Genomic DNA, 14511 nt, shown 5'->3' on the forward strand with positions numbered 1-14511 from the left:
TATTCCTGAATGCTTGTAACCACCCCTTACTTGCAGTAAATGGCTTGGGGTGGCTCATTTTAGGGGATCCCTTGAAGTGTTATGGACCAGAGCAAGAAAGTCAACCACGAAAGACTGATTGAAATTTAGTGAGTCTTTATTAGCTGGCCAGTGGCACGCTCGCTGGCAGGGAATCCCACCAAGCTCGGAGTGTGGCCCTGAGCACGGGTTTTGTGACAACTTATATACCCTTCACCATTACACCATATGGAACATTAAACATACATACCTTGGGACATCTTAGGCAACAATTTTCAGCTTTAAGTTATAAGATCATCTAAAGACCCTGAGGTCTTATCTGCTTAACCATTTTAAACAATCGAGTAAAAAGCAAGCAGGTTTACAGAAGCAGATAGCATCAGTTAGAACAAAGTACAATTTCCTACAACCTAAATAAGCATTGTAAAATTTAACTTCATATAACTGGGCAGTATTTGTTAAACCGACTCCCTCTTCCCTTGGACCTAGGACCTGCCTTAGATCACTTTGATTATTGATCCATTGTACTATGTTAGCAGATAATCATCAACGGTCAATAATCAGGAGACCTTCTTTCTTTTCTCTGCATCTGGGGTGGACTCTGGCCTTCCGTCTAACTAGAGAGACCAGAATTCACGTCTGCTTATCACAGAAGTATTCATATAGGCTCAATACTTTGGGAGAAATATGTTGCCAGCAATTGAAACATGTTTTGTGTTCATGTTTTCCATCCACACATTTAAGCCCTTTTCCATCTTAACTAGTTACTTATCACCCACCGTGGCTGTAACTTTTGCAGTTTGAAGGGCAACAGCAAAACTAGCACGAATTTCTTTTCCCTTCTTCACAACTTCACGGATAGAAGATTCATTCTTACCATAGATCTTAGCAACCTCAGCATATGATTTTTTTTTCTTTTCTTATTAAGTCCAGCACCTTCACCTTTTCACTTAAAGGAAGCGCTTTACGGCTTCTCTTGGCATGCCCAAATTGCCAGCACCGCTACTACTGTGCCTTAAGACCATTACTAATTAAAATAAGGGTTACCTGAACACAACCACTGCAATACTGCCAGACAATCTGGTAACGGAGGCTACTGAGTGACTAAGGGGTAGGGAGCATGGACAGCGTGGGTACCAAGGGTGACTGATTCACATCCTGAGGGCGACAGAATGAGCCAGCACGAGATTTCATCACGGCTGTTCAGAATGGCGCACAATTAAAACTGATGAATTGTGTATTTCTGTAATTTTCCGTTTAATATTCTTGAACCAAGGTTGATCTGGGGTAACTGAAGCAGCAGAAAGGTAAACCGTAGAGAGTGGGAACTATTGTACTAATATTCCCAATTTCACTTCTTGCCTAATTGTGCGTTGGGTCTTCGCGCCGCTCACGCTGAAGCCGGGGGTCACCACGGCCTGCGCGCCGCCCGCCCCCGCCCCGGGCCCGGCCCGGCCCCCCAGCGCGGCGGGGCTGAGGGAAGTTGCTCTCCGAAAAATTGGCCCTGATTTCCGTACTGCTTTCCGCAGCCCTGCCCCCTTTACTGTTTGGAAGAAGTGACTGGTAACCATTTTGGATTCGGGCGGAAAAGAAATTAAAACTGCGCCGTTAAAAGTCTAAAAATTAAGGAGAAGGCAAACGTGCGCCCAACGAGAAGGCGCGCGGGGCCGTCCTGGCCGGCCAACCAGGCCGCGGGGGCGTGGCTGAGGCGCGGCTCGTCACCGGCGCCCATACTCAAGATGGCAGCTGCCTGAGAGTCCCTGTGTGGCCGCGCTAGCTCGGTTCCGGGTTCTTTCGCTTCAGTGGCGGCGTCGGAGGGGCGGAGGCTGGCATTCTGTCCTGTTTCCGGACTATCTCTATGGTGTGGGAGCGACCCGACCCCCAGAAGATTGTGGGTGTAGTGGCCACAGCCTGAAGCGGCAGGCGAGGGGGGTTGGTGTCAACAGGGGGCGAAAAGGGGCCCGAAGCCAAGTCCCTCGGCCTCGTCCCCCGCCGCCCTCCCGCAGGTAACAAGCAGGCGGCGCGGGGTCCGGGGCGTGGGGGAGGGGCGCGGGGGGCGCGCGCGGGAGCGAGCCCTGCGCGCCGCCGGCTGCCGGTTGAGTTGTGCTCTCCGCGGCCGAGCAGCCTCCGCTCGCTTACCGTGGGACGCCCTTCCAACCTGGGCTTCGCGGCCGCCCCCGCACGGTGAGGCGCCCGCGGCCGGAGCTCTCCGAGGAAGTCGCCTTGTCGGTCCTCGCGGGGAGGAGTGGCAGGTGCGGGGCCGGCGGAGTGGGAGCGCCGGCCCGGCCCCTCAGCGACCCCGCAGGGTCGCGGTGAACTCACCGGGCGAGTGTGCGGGGCGTAGCGGGTCGGTGGCCGGGGTGGGAGCCCGGGGTCGCGCCCGCCTTCAGGAAGGCGGCTTCATTCTTGATCCAGGACCAGTGCCGGGTCCCCGGAGGCCCAGCTGGCTCCTGTCTTTGCGTAGTGCTTTCTATTTAGAATAAAGGTGAAACATTTCTCAGAAGGTCATATTTAGGGAACCATGTGAAATACTTGAAGTCAGGTCCTGAAATTAGGGATTGCTGTTACTGCTGTTTTTTAGGGCCCCATGTCCTTAAAGTATATCTCTTAGCTGAAATCATACTTAGTTCTTTTTGGGCCCTAAAGACTTAATCATGTATTGCTTGTCAGCTAGCAGTGCTGGACTGAGTTCAGCACAGGGGATATATACCTGCAGCAGACGAAAGCAAAGGGCCGGAGTAATGTTAGATTAGATACCAAAATATCGGTCAATACAGGGTATCCTTAAAACTCACAGTGCAAGCCATTATCTTTGGAACTTCAAGGCAAGGGAGCTAGGACCAGGATAATCTCGATTAATTGCTGGGAAAAGAATTGAGAGAAATATTTCCCCAGAGGAAACAGGTTTCTTAGTTGAGTGTATGAGATGCCCTGTGACCTAGACATGGGTTTTCTTAATCCAAAAGAGGTCCAGAAATTTCATGTGCTGCCCAATTAAGCAAAAGGGTTGAGAAAGATAGGTAAACAAATTTTTCAAAGGGAAGACTGTGATGCATATTCAAGTCAAAGACTGCCAACTCAGTGTTTTATTATAGAAAGGAGATGATAGATTCTGTAAAATACCTATGCTGTGATAGAATATCCCTCTCTACCTTCTTGTGACTTTTTCATTTCAAAGCTATCAAGCAAGATTTTGTGTTTTCCCCCTCCTCAAAACAAGAAAGAGCATTTTGGAAGTCCAAGTGTTAGTGTTTATCTGTCTTACATTTCAGTAAGTCCATTGTTTAGCTGAATTACCATTTTTAAAGCACTGTTAGTAGTAACAGTATTTATGCCTCTTTAGATACAGTTGTGTGAAGTAAAGCATTAAGAATTACTGCTTTAAGATATTCTCAAATTACAGTCACGTGCACAGCTTTTAATTTCCCCTAATACAGTTTGCACTGGACATAGAATATAATTCTGCTACTCTATCAGGGTTACCCTGATGGTATCATAGACTTCTGTTAACATTAACCATGCTTTTCAAAACAACAAAATGGTATCCTTTCTCTCAAGAAACTGAGTCATCCTTTTTTAATTTTTAAGTGGTATTTTTTAGGGTCTTAGACCTAAAATACATGACTAAGAAAAATGACCAGTTTTAACTTCTTCCTAACACTTTTATAACTCTATTAATTATTTTGTAGTGGAATTCATAATATTAAATCAGAGGTAATATATATGGTAAGGATCAATATTCCCACAAGGAAATATTTTGCTATCTAGAAATAACTAAGTAAATTAACTGTTCATTGCTCTTACCTGCACCCACTGCCATTTATCTAGCCAGAGCGCTGCCCCTGGATTCTGATGACATTCGTATCTCCCTTGGGGACCAATATTAAAACTAAATAAACAGCATGATTTTCTGCCAAAAAGACACTCATTTCCTTACAGTTCCTTATTCTCAGTTTTTCCCTTATTGTATGTTGAATTTGAAAAGCTGTACTTTTTTGGCTAAGAGAGAGAAGGAGGTAGACTAGCTTCAGATAGACACTTTTCAGAGAATACTTCTCTGACCCAGCCTCTAGTCTAACTGGTTTTTCAGGCAGGAGTTAAAGACAGAGTTTTCTGCTTATGAATTGGCAGTTAGTTTCAAAGAACATAGACCCACTCAAGCTACCTCAGGGAAAGGGGTGCTAAGAGTGTCAGAGAGACAGTGAGGAAAATGGATTGGGTGGGCTTCCTGCAGCCTTCAGATGGGGGTAGTAATGTGCTCCTATAAATGTGACTAAGCTGCTCTCGCAGTGTTTCCTTTTTCTTATCCCCCTACCAACTGGCTTTCTCTCTGCCTGCCAAGTGTCTGATTTCATATGGTTGGGTTTGCCATACCCCTGACTCTACTTCATGGCATGCTTATACCTTCAGCTGTGCTACTAATAGACAAATATCTCTCTTCTTAGTTCACATTCTTGGGGCAGACAGTGATCTGGCCAGTTTATCTCTTCAGTTAGGCCATGGGTCATAGAGATGACTGATCTGAAATGACTGCCCTTTCTTTGGCCGAGGGTAGGCACCTGGCCCATTAACTATGCCCAAGAAGGGGGGGACAAGATCCAAGTGCTAACTATGATCCTCCCCCCCACTCAGCAGGAGGTTGTCACAGGCTGCACAGGGACCACAGCATCTCCAGAACAGGAGGATTAACATAGTTTCTTTTCTTCATGATCCTACATAAACTTTTTATTTGTAGTCCCAATAGAAAGGCGAATGCTATGTATAGTTGAGATCTTGGTGTTTTTTTAGTACTGTTTTTTACTTCTCTATCATTTAGAAAGATAAATTGCTAGGTAGGTAGGAACTCAGTGGATTTATTACAAAGCAGACTTAGTTCTTACCCTCAGAAACATTCTTGGATTTTGAAAAATTGCAATTTTAGGTAGCTTTAGTCCTTGTACATTTGTGTTTCTTACATAATATATGTGGCTCTGTAGGCATTTTACGTTTTGTTTTAGGCATGTGTTTTGAGCACCATTACATACTCTGGTAATGTGTACTAGAAAGTGTTGTATGGAACTTCACCAGAGTGGGAACAAAGTTCAAGTAGATGGTCTATGTGTTACAACCATTGGGTTTATGTATTTGTCCAAAAAATACAGATTTTAAACTGAAATTTTTAAAGGCTGTGTTACTTAGAACTAGCAGTTTGCTCATCACATTGCCATAGTTAGTAAGAACTCTTTCTGTTTTCTAATTTTTATATTATGGTAAAGCCAGAACCGAAAACTGACTGCCACAGATTTCTCAGACATGTGTTGTTTGGCCTATATAGGTTTTAAAAAAGTTTGATGCAACATTGAAAAATGTGGAAATTTCCACGTAACTCTTCAGGCTCTTGGTTTTTCATGATGAATGGCATGATCTGACAGCCTTTGTGATAGCTGCTCCCTTCAGAGCGTAAGCCTCCCACAGTAGGTGTCTCCACACAGCACGTGGGCCCTTTGCTGCTCTACCCACCAAGGCTGCTGGACCGCTGCGCCTTACCTGTCTTAACTGTGTGAGTTTGTATCCCTGTGGTGTTTGTATTATAGATTTGGAATGTGCAGGGAAGTGTGTGTGTGTGTGTGTGTAAACTTATCTGTAATCTGACCCCCCATAGCAAACCTCTGTTAATACTTCAGCATATTTTTTCAAGTTTGTGTATATGTATGCATGTATGTATATAGTTCTTTTTAAAACAACTTTGTTGAGGTATATTTGACATGGAATAAACTGAACATACAGTGTACAGTTTTATAGGTTTTGACATTCATAATCACCCATTACTGTCATAATCAAGACAATGAATATATTCATCCCCCCAAAGTTTCCTCATACCCTTCGGTAATCCTTTCCTTTCCCCTGTTCCCTCTAACTGTGCCCACTCCCCAGGCAGCCACTGAACTATTTTCTGTCACTGAGTGGTTTGCATTTTCTAGAATTTTCTGTATGTGTGAGTTTTGTTTTTTAGGATTTGAGATTGTACAGCTTTGGAGTTTCACCTATGTATTTGGCATAAGTTTGAAGAACAGTAGTGAAATTGTACTTTTTCTTTTGTTTACTGTCATTGGTATTTGTTCAATGAGTGATCTCTTCTCGTTCTCATTATCGTACTAGAGTTTTAGTGTTTTATTTGGTTTATATGAGCTCTCCATTTGTTAATATGTTTTTCATCAGTGTTATAAATATTCTCCGATTTGTATTGTTTTCCTTTATAATTTTAAGTTATTTTAGACATAAAGAAGTTTTATTTTTGAATAATCAAGTTTCGCAACATTTTCCTCTGTGAGGCAAGATATATGAGTGAGTTGGGAAGTATGAATTACCTCATCCTATTTTTGATTGCCTTTCTACTCTGAAAGTTTATATGTGGTAGAGTTTGGGAAGGGACCATAACTGCATGTGACTACTTGGTAATGTGTATTTTCTCTAGAGTTGTTAGTTGTTAATTAATAAGTGTTGCTGGTAACTTGCTGAGAATTTACCATTTTCACTGTCAAATGTCCTAGTTATGAGGGTTGCAGAAACTAGTAGGTTTGAGTGTCTGTGGCTGGATATCTTGGAAATCTCTTGCTCATGTTGTGGATAGAGATTTAATGTTTGACATTGTTTTCTTTTTCTTTCAGATCTGCTTGGCTTTGAGGAATAGCTGCAGTACTGCCCCACCTCATAAGGGATGGGATCAGAGAACAGTGCTTTAAAGAGTTATACACTGAAAGAACCACCATTTACCTTGCCCTCTGGACTTGCAGTTTATCCCGCTGTACTGCAGGATGGCAAATTTGCTTCGGTTTTTGTGTATAAGAGACAAAATGAAGACAAGGTTAATAAAGCTGCCAAGGTACCATAATAGGTGACAACTTCATAGTTAGTACTTTTTACTATCTTGTTTTCTATTTCAAAAAATGAAATTAGTAAAAGTCAAAGGAGGTAAGGTCATAAGTAATAGTATTTTATTATTCATGTCATTAAAAACATAGCTGTCTTTACTTCATGGGTGCATCTCCAACTTGCATGACATGGTTAGGTACCATAGCTATAGCTAAAAAGCTTTATAAAACTTGATGTGATGACTTTTACCATCATAATTTATTTTTTTTAGTGAGCAAGTTAGACAGTTTTTACATGGCTAATATACTATAAAAGGATTTGATCTAGCTTAGCAAAAATGCTGTTAGCATCGACAACATTTTAATTAGTGAGTTGATGATGGGTTTGGAAATAAAATGTTTTAGGAACTTTACTATTTTTTTCTTTCCTGAGACATTGTGATGCCCCAGAAAGAGTGTTGAACTAGAATGTTAGACTGGATGCCACACAAAGAACGTTGAACCTGGGCCCTAATCCTTGCTGCAGTACCGTAGATCACTAATTTCTAGAGGCTTCAGTTTCCTCCTTAGGAAAGAGGTCCTTCTAGGTCACACCTTGTAGCTGTTACTTTGGGCAAAGGGTACCAGTGCATTAGCATGCTGTTTGACACACTGTTAGGGGACCCTGGCCTCTTATTAGAAAGAATGATTCTACTTTGGAATATAATTCGGTAAAATAACCCCAGATGTCTTTTTGAATTAGAGAAAACAAAGGCATTAGTTGATATTTCAACTAATATTAACTAATATTTCAACTAACTTGATCTTAGTGGATACTAGCACTTTGAATAGTCAGCCATTCAGATCATTTTCTAAAAAGGAAAATAAAGTTGTATTATTTAATTAATTCTTCAGTGTTTGCTATGGCAGGCACACTATTTTCAGGTTGAATTTGATATCTTTGTTAGAATTACAATCTATATTAGCTTGAGTCCATTTGTAATATCAATAGATATGGAACATTGATATCTATTTCATAGTGCTCTTTAAATGGTTTTTACTTTTTAAAATGATTATAAAGGATTATAGTAGTAATATAATTTTGGTATTTGATTGGTCACACCCATTAATTATTTTATGTTATGTCTTTGATCAAGCATAAAATTAACAGTTATGAGATGGTTTCTAAGGAAAAAGACATGTAACAATTCTCTCAGGATGCATTTTCTAATAGTGCATTGTAGTAAAAAGTGTAGCTAGTTGTTTTATTGCTAGGTAATTTTGCTTTTTGGTAAAACCACATTTTTGTCTCCTTTTCACTCCATTTAGGTATTGTTAATTTTTTATTGTGATTTTGCGAAACACAAAATGCCTTGCTTCACTGTCTTATTCTTATGTGTAGTTAATGTCTAACATATCTCCTGTTATTTTCATCTAATAAGATTGTGCATATTGTGTTTTATATTAACTTAAAGTGACTATGATCAGCGAGGTACTAGACATTTATAATCTGTCTTAGTTTTTTTTCTTAAGACTATAAGGTTTTTTTTAATTGTATTACCCTTTGTGGCCCATGTACAAAGAAAGTTGAATAACCCAGATCATAAAGTTTTTAAAGGAAAAAAACAAAGACCCACTTTCTATGTTTTAAGGACTTCTGTACTATAGGAATTGCAAAACTTGAAGTGGAAGAATTTTTTCCCCCTTTGTATTCATAGGTACCTGTTTAAGCGATGATTGAGTCTTTGCAAATAGTTCTTACTTGTCTCTTCTTGTGCCATCTTGTGGCTTTAAAAACCTCAGACGTGAATCTGGGAAATTTGAAATAGTAACAGAGTGATAATGAGTTTAGATTATTAGAGTGTTTCTGATAATCTCAAAACTAGGTCATAGTACCTGACAAATGTATGGCATGTGATGCAATAGATTTTAGGAATTTGATGCCCTAGATATTTGAAATACTAAAACAATATAGTTAGCTTGCCTTACTTTCTTTAGAGTTTGGGTTCCTGATCCCACCTTTGATAGTTTTAATGACCATTTCAAGCAGATATGTAGTGTTTTCCTTGGCAGATATTACTGCATAACAGTTATATACTTCCTCTACTGTTATAAGTAAAAAATAACAATCACAGTTCACTGTTAGGCTTCTGAAATAAGACAAAATACAGATGTAAGCTCTGGCCACAAAACAATATGAGAAAGCTTAAGTCCATCATTCTACCTCATTTTATCTTCAATTAATCAGCTATAATTAATAGTATAATTTGGCACTGGTGATTATGACTCAGTTCTAACTGATAACATAAGCAGTTCCTAATAACATATAAGAAATGATAAGTCCTTAATCAGAATTTGATCACTGTCGTTTGCTATAATCTGAGTGCTTAGGGCTTCATGGTAAGTTTATAAAAGCTTATAAAAATGATTCCTGAGTGTGTTTGTACCAGGAATCACATAGGACTCTAGGAATAATATATAGGTGCTATACAAGTGCTCTATTTAGTATCCTGGAGACATTATGCTCCTCTTGATGGATTCAGGCTCTTTTCTGGAAGGGCTGGTCAACATATTTGAGAACACACATTGTGTGGCATGATAAAGAAGTGGAAGCCCTTTGTTTTACTATTTACAACCCTTATTCTGTTGTCAGTCAACTTCCCTACATTATGAACTTTTTTAGAAATTATTTCTTTCCCCTCAATAATCAAAACCTGGTGCTCTTACAAGGCTCCTGAGTATGATCTATTCAGAAGAACTTCTGAAGTATTCCCCCATGTTATGATGGAGCTACTAGAGGGAACTGGTCATCTTCCAGTTTCCCACCACACTTTTCAGACTTCATTTTCTCTCCCTTTCTCCTTTGATGCTTATAACCATCCCACCTGCTATCCAAAACAAAATATCTGCCCCAATCTCTTGTCTGAGTTCCAGATCTATATTTTCACCTGCCTGTCGTATATCTTCACCTGGATGTTCCATCATTCCTCAAATTCAAGCTCTCCAGAATGGAATTCTTTATCCCTTTCCCTTTCTGCATTTTATTCCTAGTTTGTGATCCAACCTTCAGATGGTAGACATTTAAAAACAATGTATCTGTACCTTTGTCTCAGATTTACATCTGGGAAGAAGGAAAAATATTTTTCCCTGAAAATCCTTGTTATCTAGTTTAGGCATTTCAGTTATTTTGTTATATTTATTAAACAGTGTGAAATTTTGGCTTTCTACCTTTCTAAAGCTTGCAGATAGATTTGAGCTGTAGATAAGAACACTGAGTCAGTTAACTTTTTTGTAGCTCTCAAGAGTGAAATAGCAAATCAGAGGCAGAACAGCAATGAAGGAATTAAGCCTCTGAGGCTTGAATTAATTCTCTAGATAGCTGAGTCATAACTAATTCCTGAAAAGTGGGAATAGTTTATAGTAAGGGCTAGAATCTCACTTAAGATCTCTGGGTGGATGTGAATAAATACAAATATTGATAAGTTATATAGTACTATTCATATTTAACAACAAAGATCTTTTCCTTTGGAAGAATCCTCTTTCAAAGACCATTATCTAGTGCAGTGAACGGGGTAATAGATATTCAGTAACTTTGGGGCAAATGTGTTCAAGGCACTCTCATTCAGCAATAGTCACCTTTCTCCACCAGAAAAAGAGCTACTTAATTGTTCAATTGACATTCATTAAGAAAATATCCTATTTACCTTAACAAGTATGTCTTGTTCCTATTCTTTGTTTTGTTTTTTGTTTTTTTTATTTCAGCTCTTCATGGGGGTACAAAACCTCAGGTTACATACATTGTCCGTGTCCCGCCAATCCCCCTGAGTCAGAGCCCCAGGTGCATCCACTCTCCAGACAGTGCGCCTGGCATACACCATGTAGTCATACCTCCATCCCTTCCCCCCCCCTCCCCGAGTTAGCACCTTCAAGCATGACCATTCCCCAGATGGTGCAACGCACTCATCATGCAGGCATACATCCATCCCCTCCCCCCACCCCCATCTCAGTCTGATATCCAATTGGTATCCTTCCCCAATGTGCATTTAGGTGATGATCAGGGAAACCAATTTTCTGGTGAGTACATGTGATGCTTGTTTTTCCATTCTTTGGATACTTCAGTTAATATAATGGGTTCCAACTCTCTCCAGGAGAACCAAAGAGATGTCGTATCATCGTTATTTCTTATAGCTGAGTAATACTCCATGGTATACATATACCACAGTTTACTAATCCATTCGTGGATTGATGGGCACTTGGGTTGTTTCCACATCTTTGTGATTGTGAATTGTGCTGCTATAAACATTCGGGTACAGGTGTCTTTGTTATAGAATGACTTGTTCTTCTGGGTATATGCCCAATAATGGGATTGCTGGGTCGAATGGTAGGTCTACTTGAATCTGTTTAAGGTATCTCCATAATGCTTTCCACAGGGGTTGCACTGGTTTGCATTCCCACCAGCAGTGTATGAGTGTTCCTGTCTCTCTGCATCCATGCCAACATGTGTCTATTCTTTGGAGCAGCAGAGGCTTGAATCAAGAAATGTTTCTGTTGGATCCTTAAGTGCTTAATTTGATTCTTCTTTCCTGTGAATCTGTATACATAATTTATGCATAGTATTCTAAGGGGGTGTGACAGATAATGTTATTGCTAAATTAAATGCATTTTTCCTTTATTAAACAAATAAGAAACTCACATTAGACCATGAATTTTGCTAGACTCATAGGGTAAAAAAATAAGGAAAAGAGAAAATGAAATTTCTCATTTTATTTAATTAATTAATTTAATTTTTGAGACAGGGTCTTGCTTTGTTGCTTGGGCTAGAGTGCAGTAATATTATCATAGCTCACTACAACCTTAAACTCCTGGGCTCAAGCAATCTTCCCACCTTGGTCTCCTAAAGTGCTGGGATTACGGGCCCGAGCCACTGTGCCCAGCCTCTTATTTAATTTTTCAATCAGGTGAACATTTAGTGACTCTAGTTTCCTGCTAGCACGAACCAAATTGCATTCCTTTTGACATAATTAGTCTGTCCTAGGTACCAGTACCTAGAAGGATAATGAAAGAAGGCACATAAAGTCAAATGAAAATAATTAAAACCATTAAGACATCAAACCTGAAGAATTTTTCCTTGGCAGGCAAAAGTATTTCATGTTTGGTTTGAAAATTATTTGAATTGATTCTTATAATGAAAATATGAAGGAGGCTGCATAATTTTATACACAAACCATACCTCAAAACATACTTAGAAGAAGTTTTTCTCAATTAACTATACTCATTTAACCAACCTGCTAGTACAACTTTTGGCTTACCTGAATCTTTGCTGTATTTATATGGGTACATATGAATTGTTTTAAATGAAGATATACAAATTAATAGTTCATAATTGCTAGTTAAAGAAATATTTCTTTAACATTTTCTTAATTATTTTCTGTTTATTAGATTAACTCAGGGGCAGGTAACAGCTTCCTTCTTAAGAATAAACAAAAAACCCTATTGGAACTATTCCCAGAGTTGGGAAAATTTGAGATTATTCTAAGAAAAGAAAAGAAATTGGGGAAATGAACCCACTTGGAAGATTTTTCTAAGTTTAATAGAGAAATTTGAGGTAACTGATAGAAAAATTGTACTAATGCTGGGTTATGGACGCTTATGCAATCCCATATTCTTCCAAGAAAGTGTTTAGGAATGTTTAGTACTAACAGCTTATTTGTGGAGATGAAACCTTCTGTTATATTAAGGGTTATTCTCCAGATGAAATCTTCCATCAGTCTCCTCCCAATCTGATGATTGATTTATAGGGCTTTCCCAATGACCAGTGGGTTGTACAGGGTAGACCCCAGAGCTTTAAGGTCATGAAATTTTTTTCAGAAAGATTGGGTAATTTGTAAGGAAAACCAACATTCTAGGAGTTTATTTCTGCTGTAAATAAATTATAAAATTATTACCTGGAATGGTGAGGATTTCTAACTAAGAATCTCCTAAATTACTGCAGGTCAGAATTTTCAAAATAAGCAACATGGGTGGGGATTGGAAAATCAAGATCTGATAGGGTTGTTATAGGACCAACCAGAGAAGGAAAGAAACCCCACAGATTTAACCTCTCATGTTCACATGCAAAATTGTCCTATGTTTGTCATTCATTTGTGTATACTGTCTGCTAAGAAAACAGAACAAAGAAAACAGGTGAGGGAGGGGAAATATCCCATCATGGGGGTTTCTAAAAGTGGAATATCCATACCCACGGAGTTGTGCAACATGATTCATTGGAGTTTTGGAAAAAAATATTGGAGGTACCTATTTAAATTTACTTTTATCATTTGATCCTTTCTATTTTGCGGGTATTTTATATGATAGTATATGTACTTTATATATATTATATAAAATGTATATATGTCTATGTACATATGTGTGTATATATGTATTATATGTATAAATTATATTTTATATTATACATCATATATATATATAAGGTACTTACCTGATGTTTTTACTGGGGAGGTGTATGAACAAAAAGTTTAGTAATCCCTTTTTTAGATAATAAAAAGATAAAAGTTTATAAGATATTTAAACAGTTTTAAGGGGATTAAATGCTTGATAAGTAAAATGGTAAAAAGTAAGAAAATAAGATAAAAGTAAAATTAAAATGTTTTGTAAATGTGAGCATTTTACATTCATTGATGATCTGTGGTGGGGTGGGCAAACTTATGCCCAGGATGAGCTAAGAATGGTTTTTACACTTTTAGAGGACTGGTTAGAAAAAAAAAAAAGAGGCTAGGCCACAGAGACTATATGGACATCAAAGCCAAAATATTTACTATCTGGGCCTTTACAGAAAATGTTTGCCAACCCCTGGTCTGTGATGTTTCTGCATTAGGGTAAGTCTAAGGTACTAACTAATTCATTCAGAATTGTTTGGTGGTCCAATATATAGTCTTTTGTGACTGCTTCATGTTCATTTGAGAAGAATATGTGTTCTGCAGTTGCTGGGTTTAGTCTTTTCTAAATGTTAACTGAATCAGGATATCAAGTTGACATTATTAATGTTTTCTGTGTTTTTATTCTTTTGTGTGTGGGGTGACTAGTTCTATTGACAACATGTTGAGAGAAGGGGGTTAAAATCTCCAACTGTGATTGTGGAATTATCTGTTTCTCCCTTTCCTTTTGCCAATTTTTGTTTCTTGTGTATTTTGAGGCTCTGCTTTTGGTATCTATACATTTATAATTATGTCTTTTTAATAAACTGTCCCTTTTATTCTTTAAGAAATATCCCTTTTTATCTCTGACAATACTCTTTGTCTTGAAGTGTATTTTTTCTGATAGGAATATAGCCACTTCTGGCTTTTTATGCTTACTTTTTTCACAGTATATCCTTTTCTGTCAATTTACTTTCAACATAAATATGTCTTCATTTTTAAAGTGTCTTTTATAAGCAGCATATAGATGGGTCTTGCCTTTTTGTCTGCTCTTAATCTGAGTGTTTAGGTCATTAACATCTAATGTATATATTAATGTAGTTGGATTTTATTATTTGTTTTCTATTTATCCCATTCTGGTTTTGGTTCTTCTGTTTTCCCTTTTCTTCTTGTGGATTAACTGAATATTTTTTAGTATCCCAATTTTAATATATCTTGCTTTTTTGGCTATATTTCTTTATTTTTTTAAT

General features: G+C 38.6%; 1 protein-coding gene across 4 annotated transcripts in view; it reads left to right on the forward strand.

The window, feature by feature from the left end:
* Window positions 1-1765: 1765 nt before the first annotated feature.
* The window catches only part of SCYL3 (SCY1 like pseudokinase 3), a 41937-nt gene continuing 29191 nt past the window's right edge, over window positions 1766-14511 (forward strand). For 3 of the 4 annotated variants that reach the window (XM_045547402.1, XM_045547400.1, XM_045547403.1), the window contains exons 1-2: window positions 1766-2024; window positions 6666-6880. In XM_045547402.1, coding sequence (XP_045403358.1) covers window positions 6716-6880 — 165 coding nt within the window. In that variant the 5' untranslated portion in view covers window positions 1766-2024; window positions 6666-6715. Of the gene's footprint in view, window positions 2025-2148; window positions 2203-6665; window positions 6881-14511 lie in introns of those variants that run through there. The other variant, XM_045547401.1, reaches the window with a different exon arrangement.

This window comes from Lemur catta, chromosome 3, assembly GCF_020740605.2.
Source record: "Lemur catta isolate mLemCat1 chromosome 3, mLemCat1.pri, whole genome shotgun sequence".
Taxonomy (NCBI): Eukaryota; Metazoa; Chordata; class Mammalia; order Primates; family Lemuridae; genus Lemur; species Lemur catta.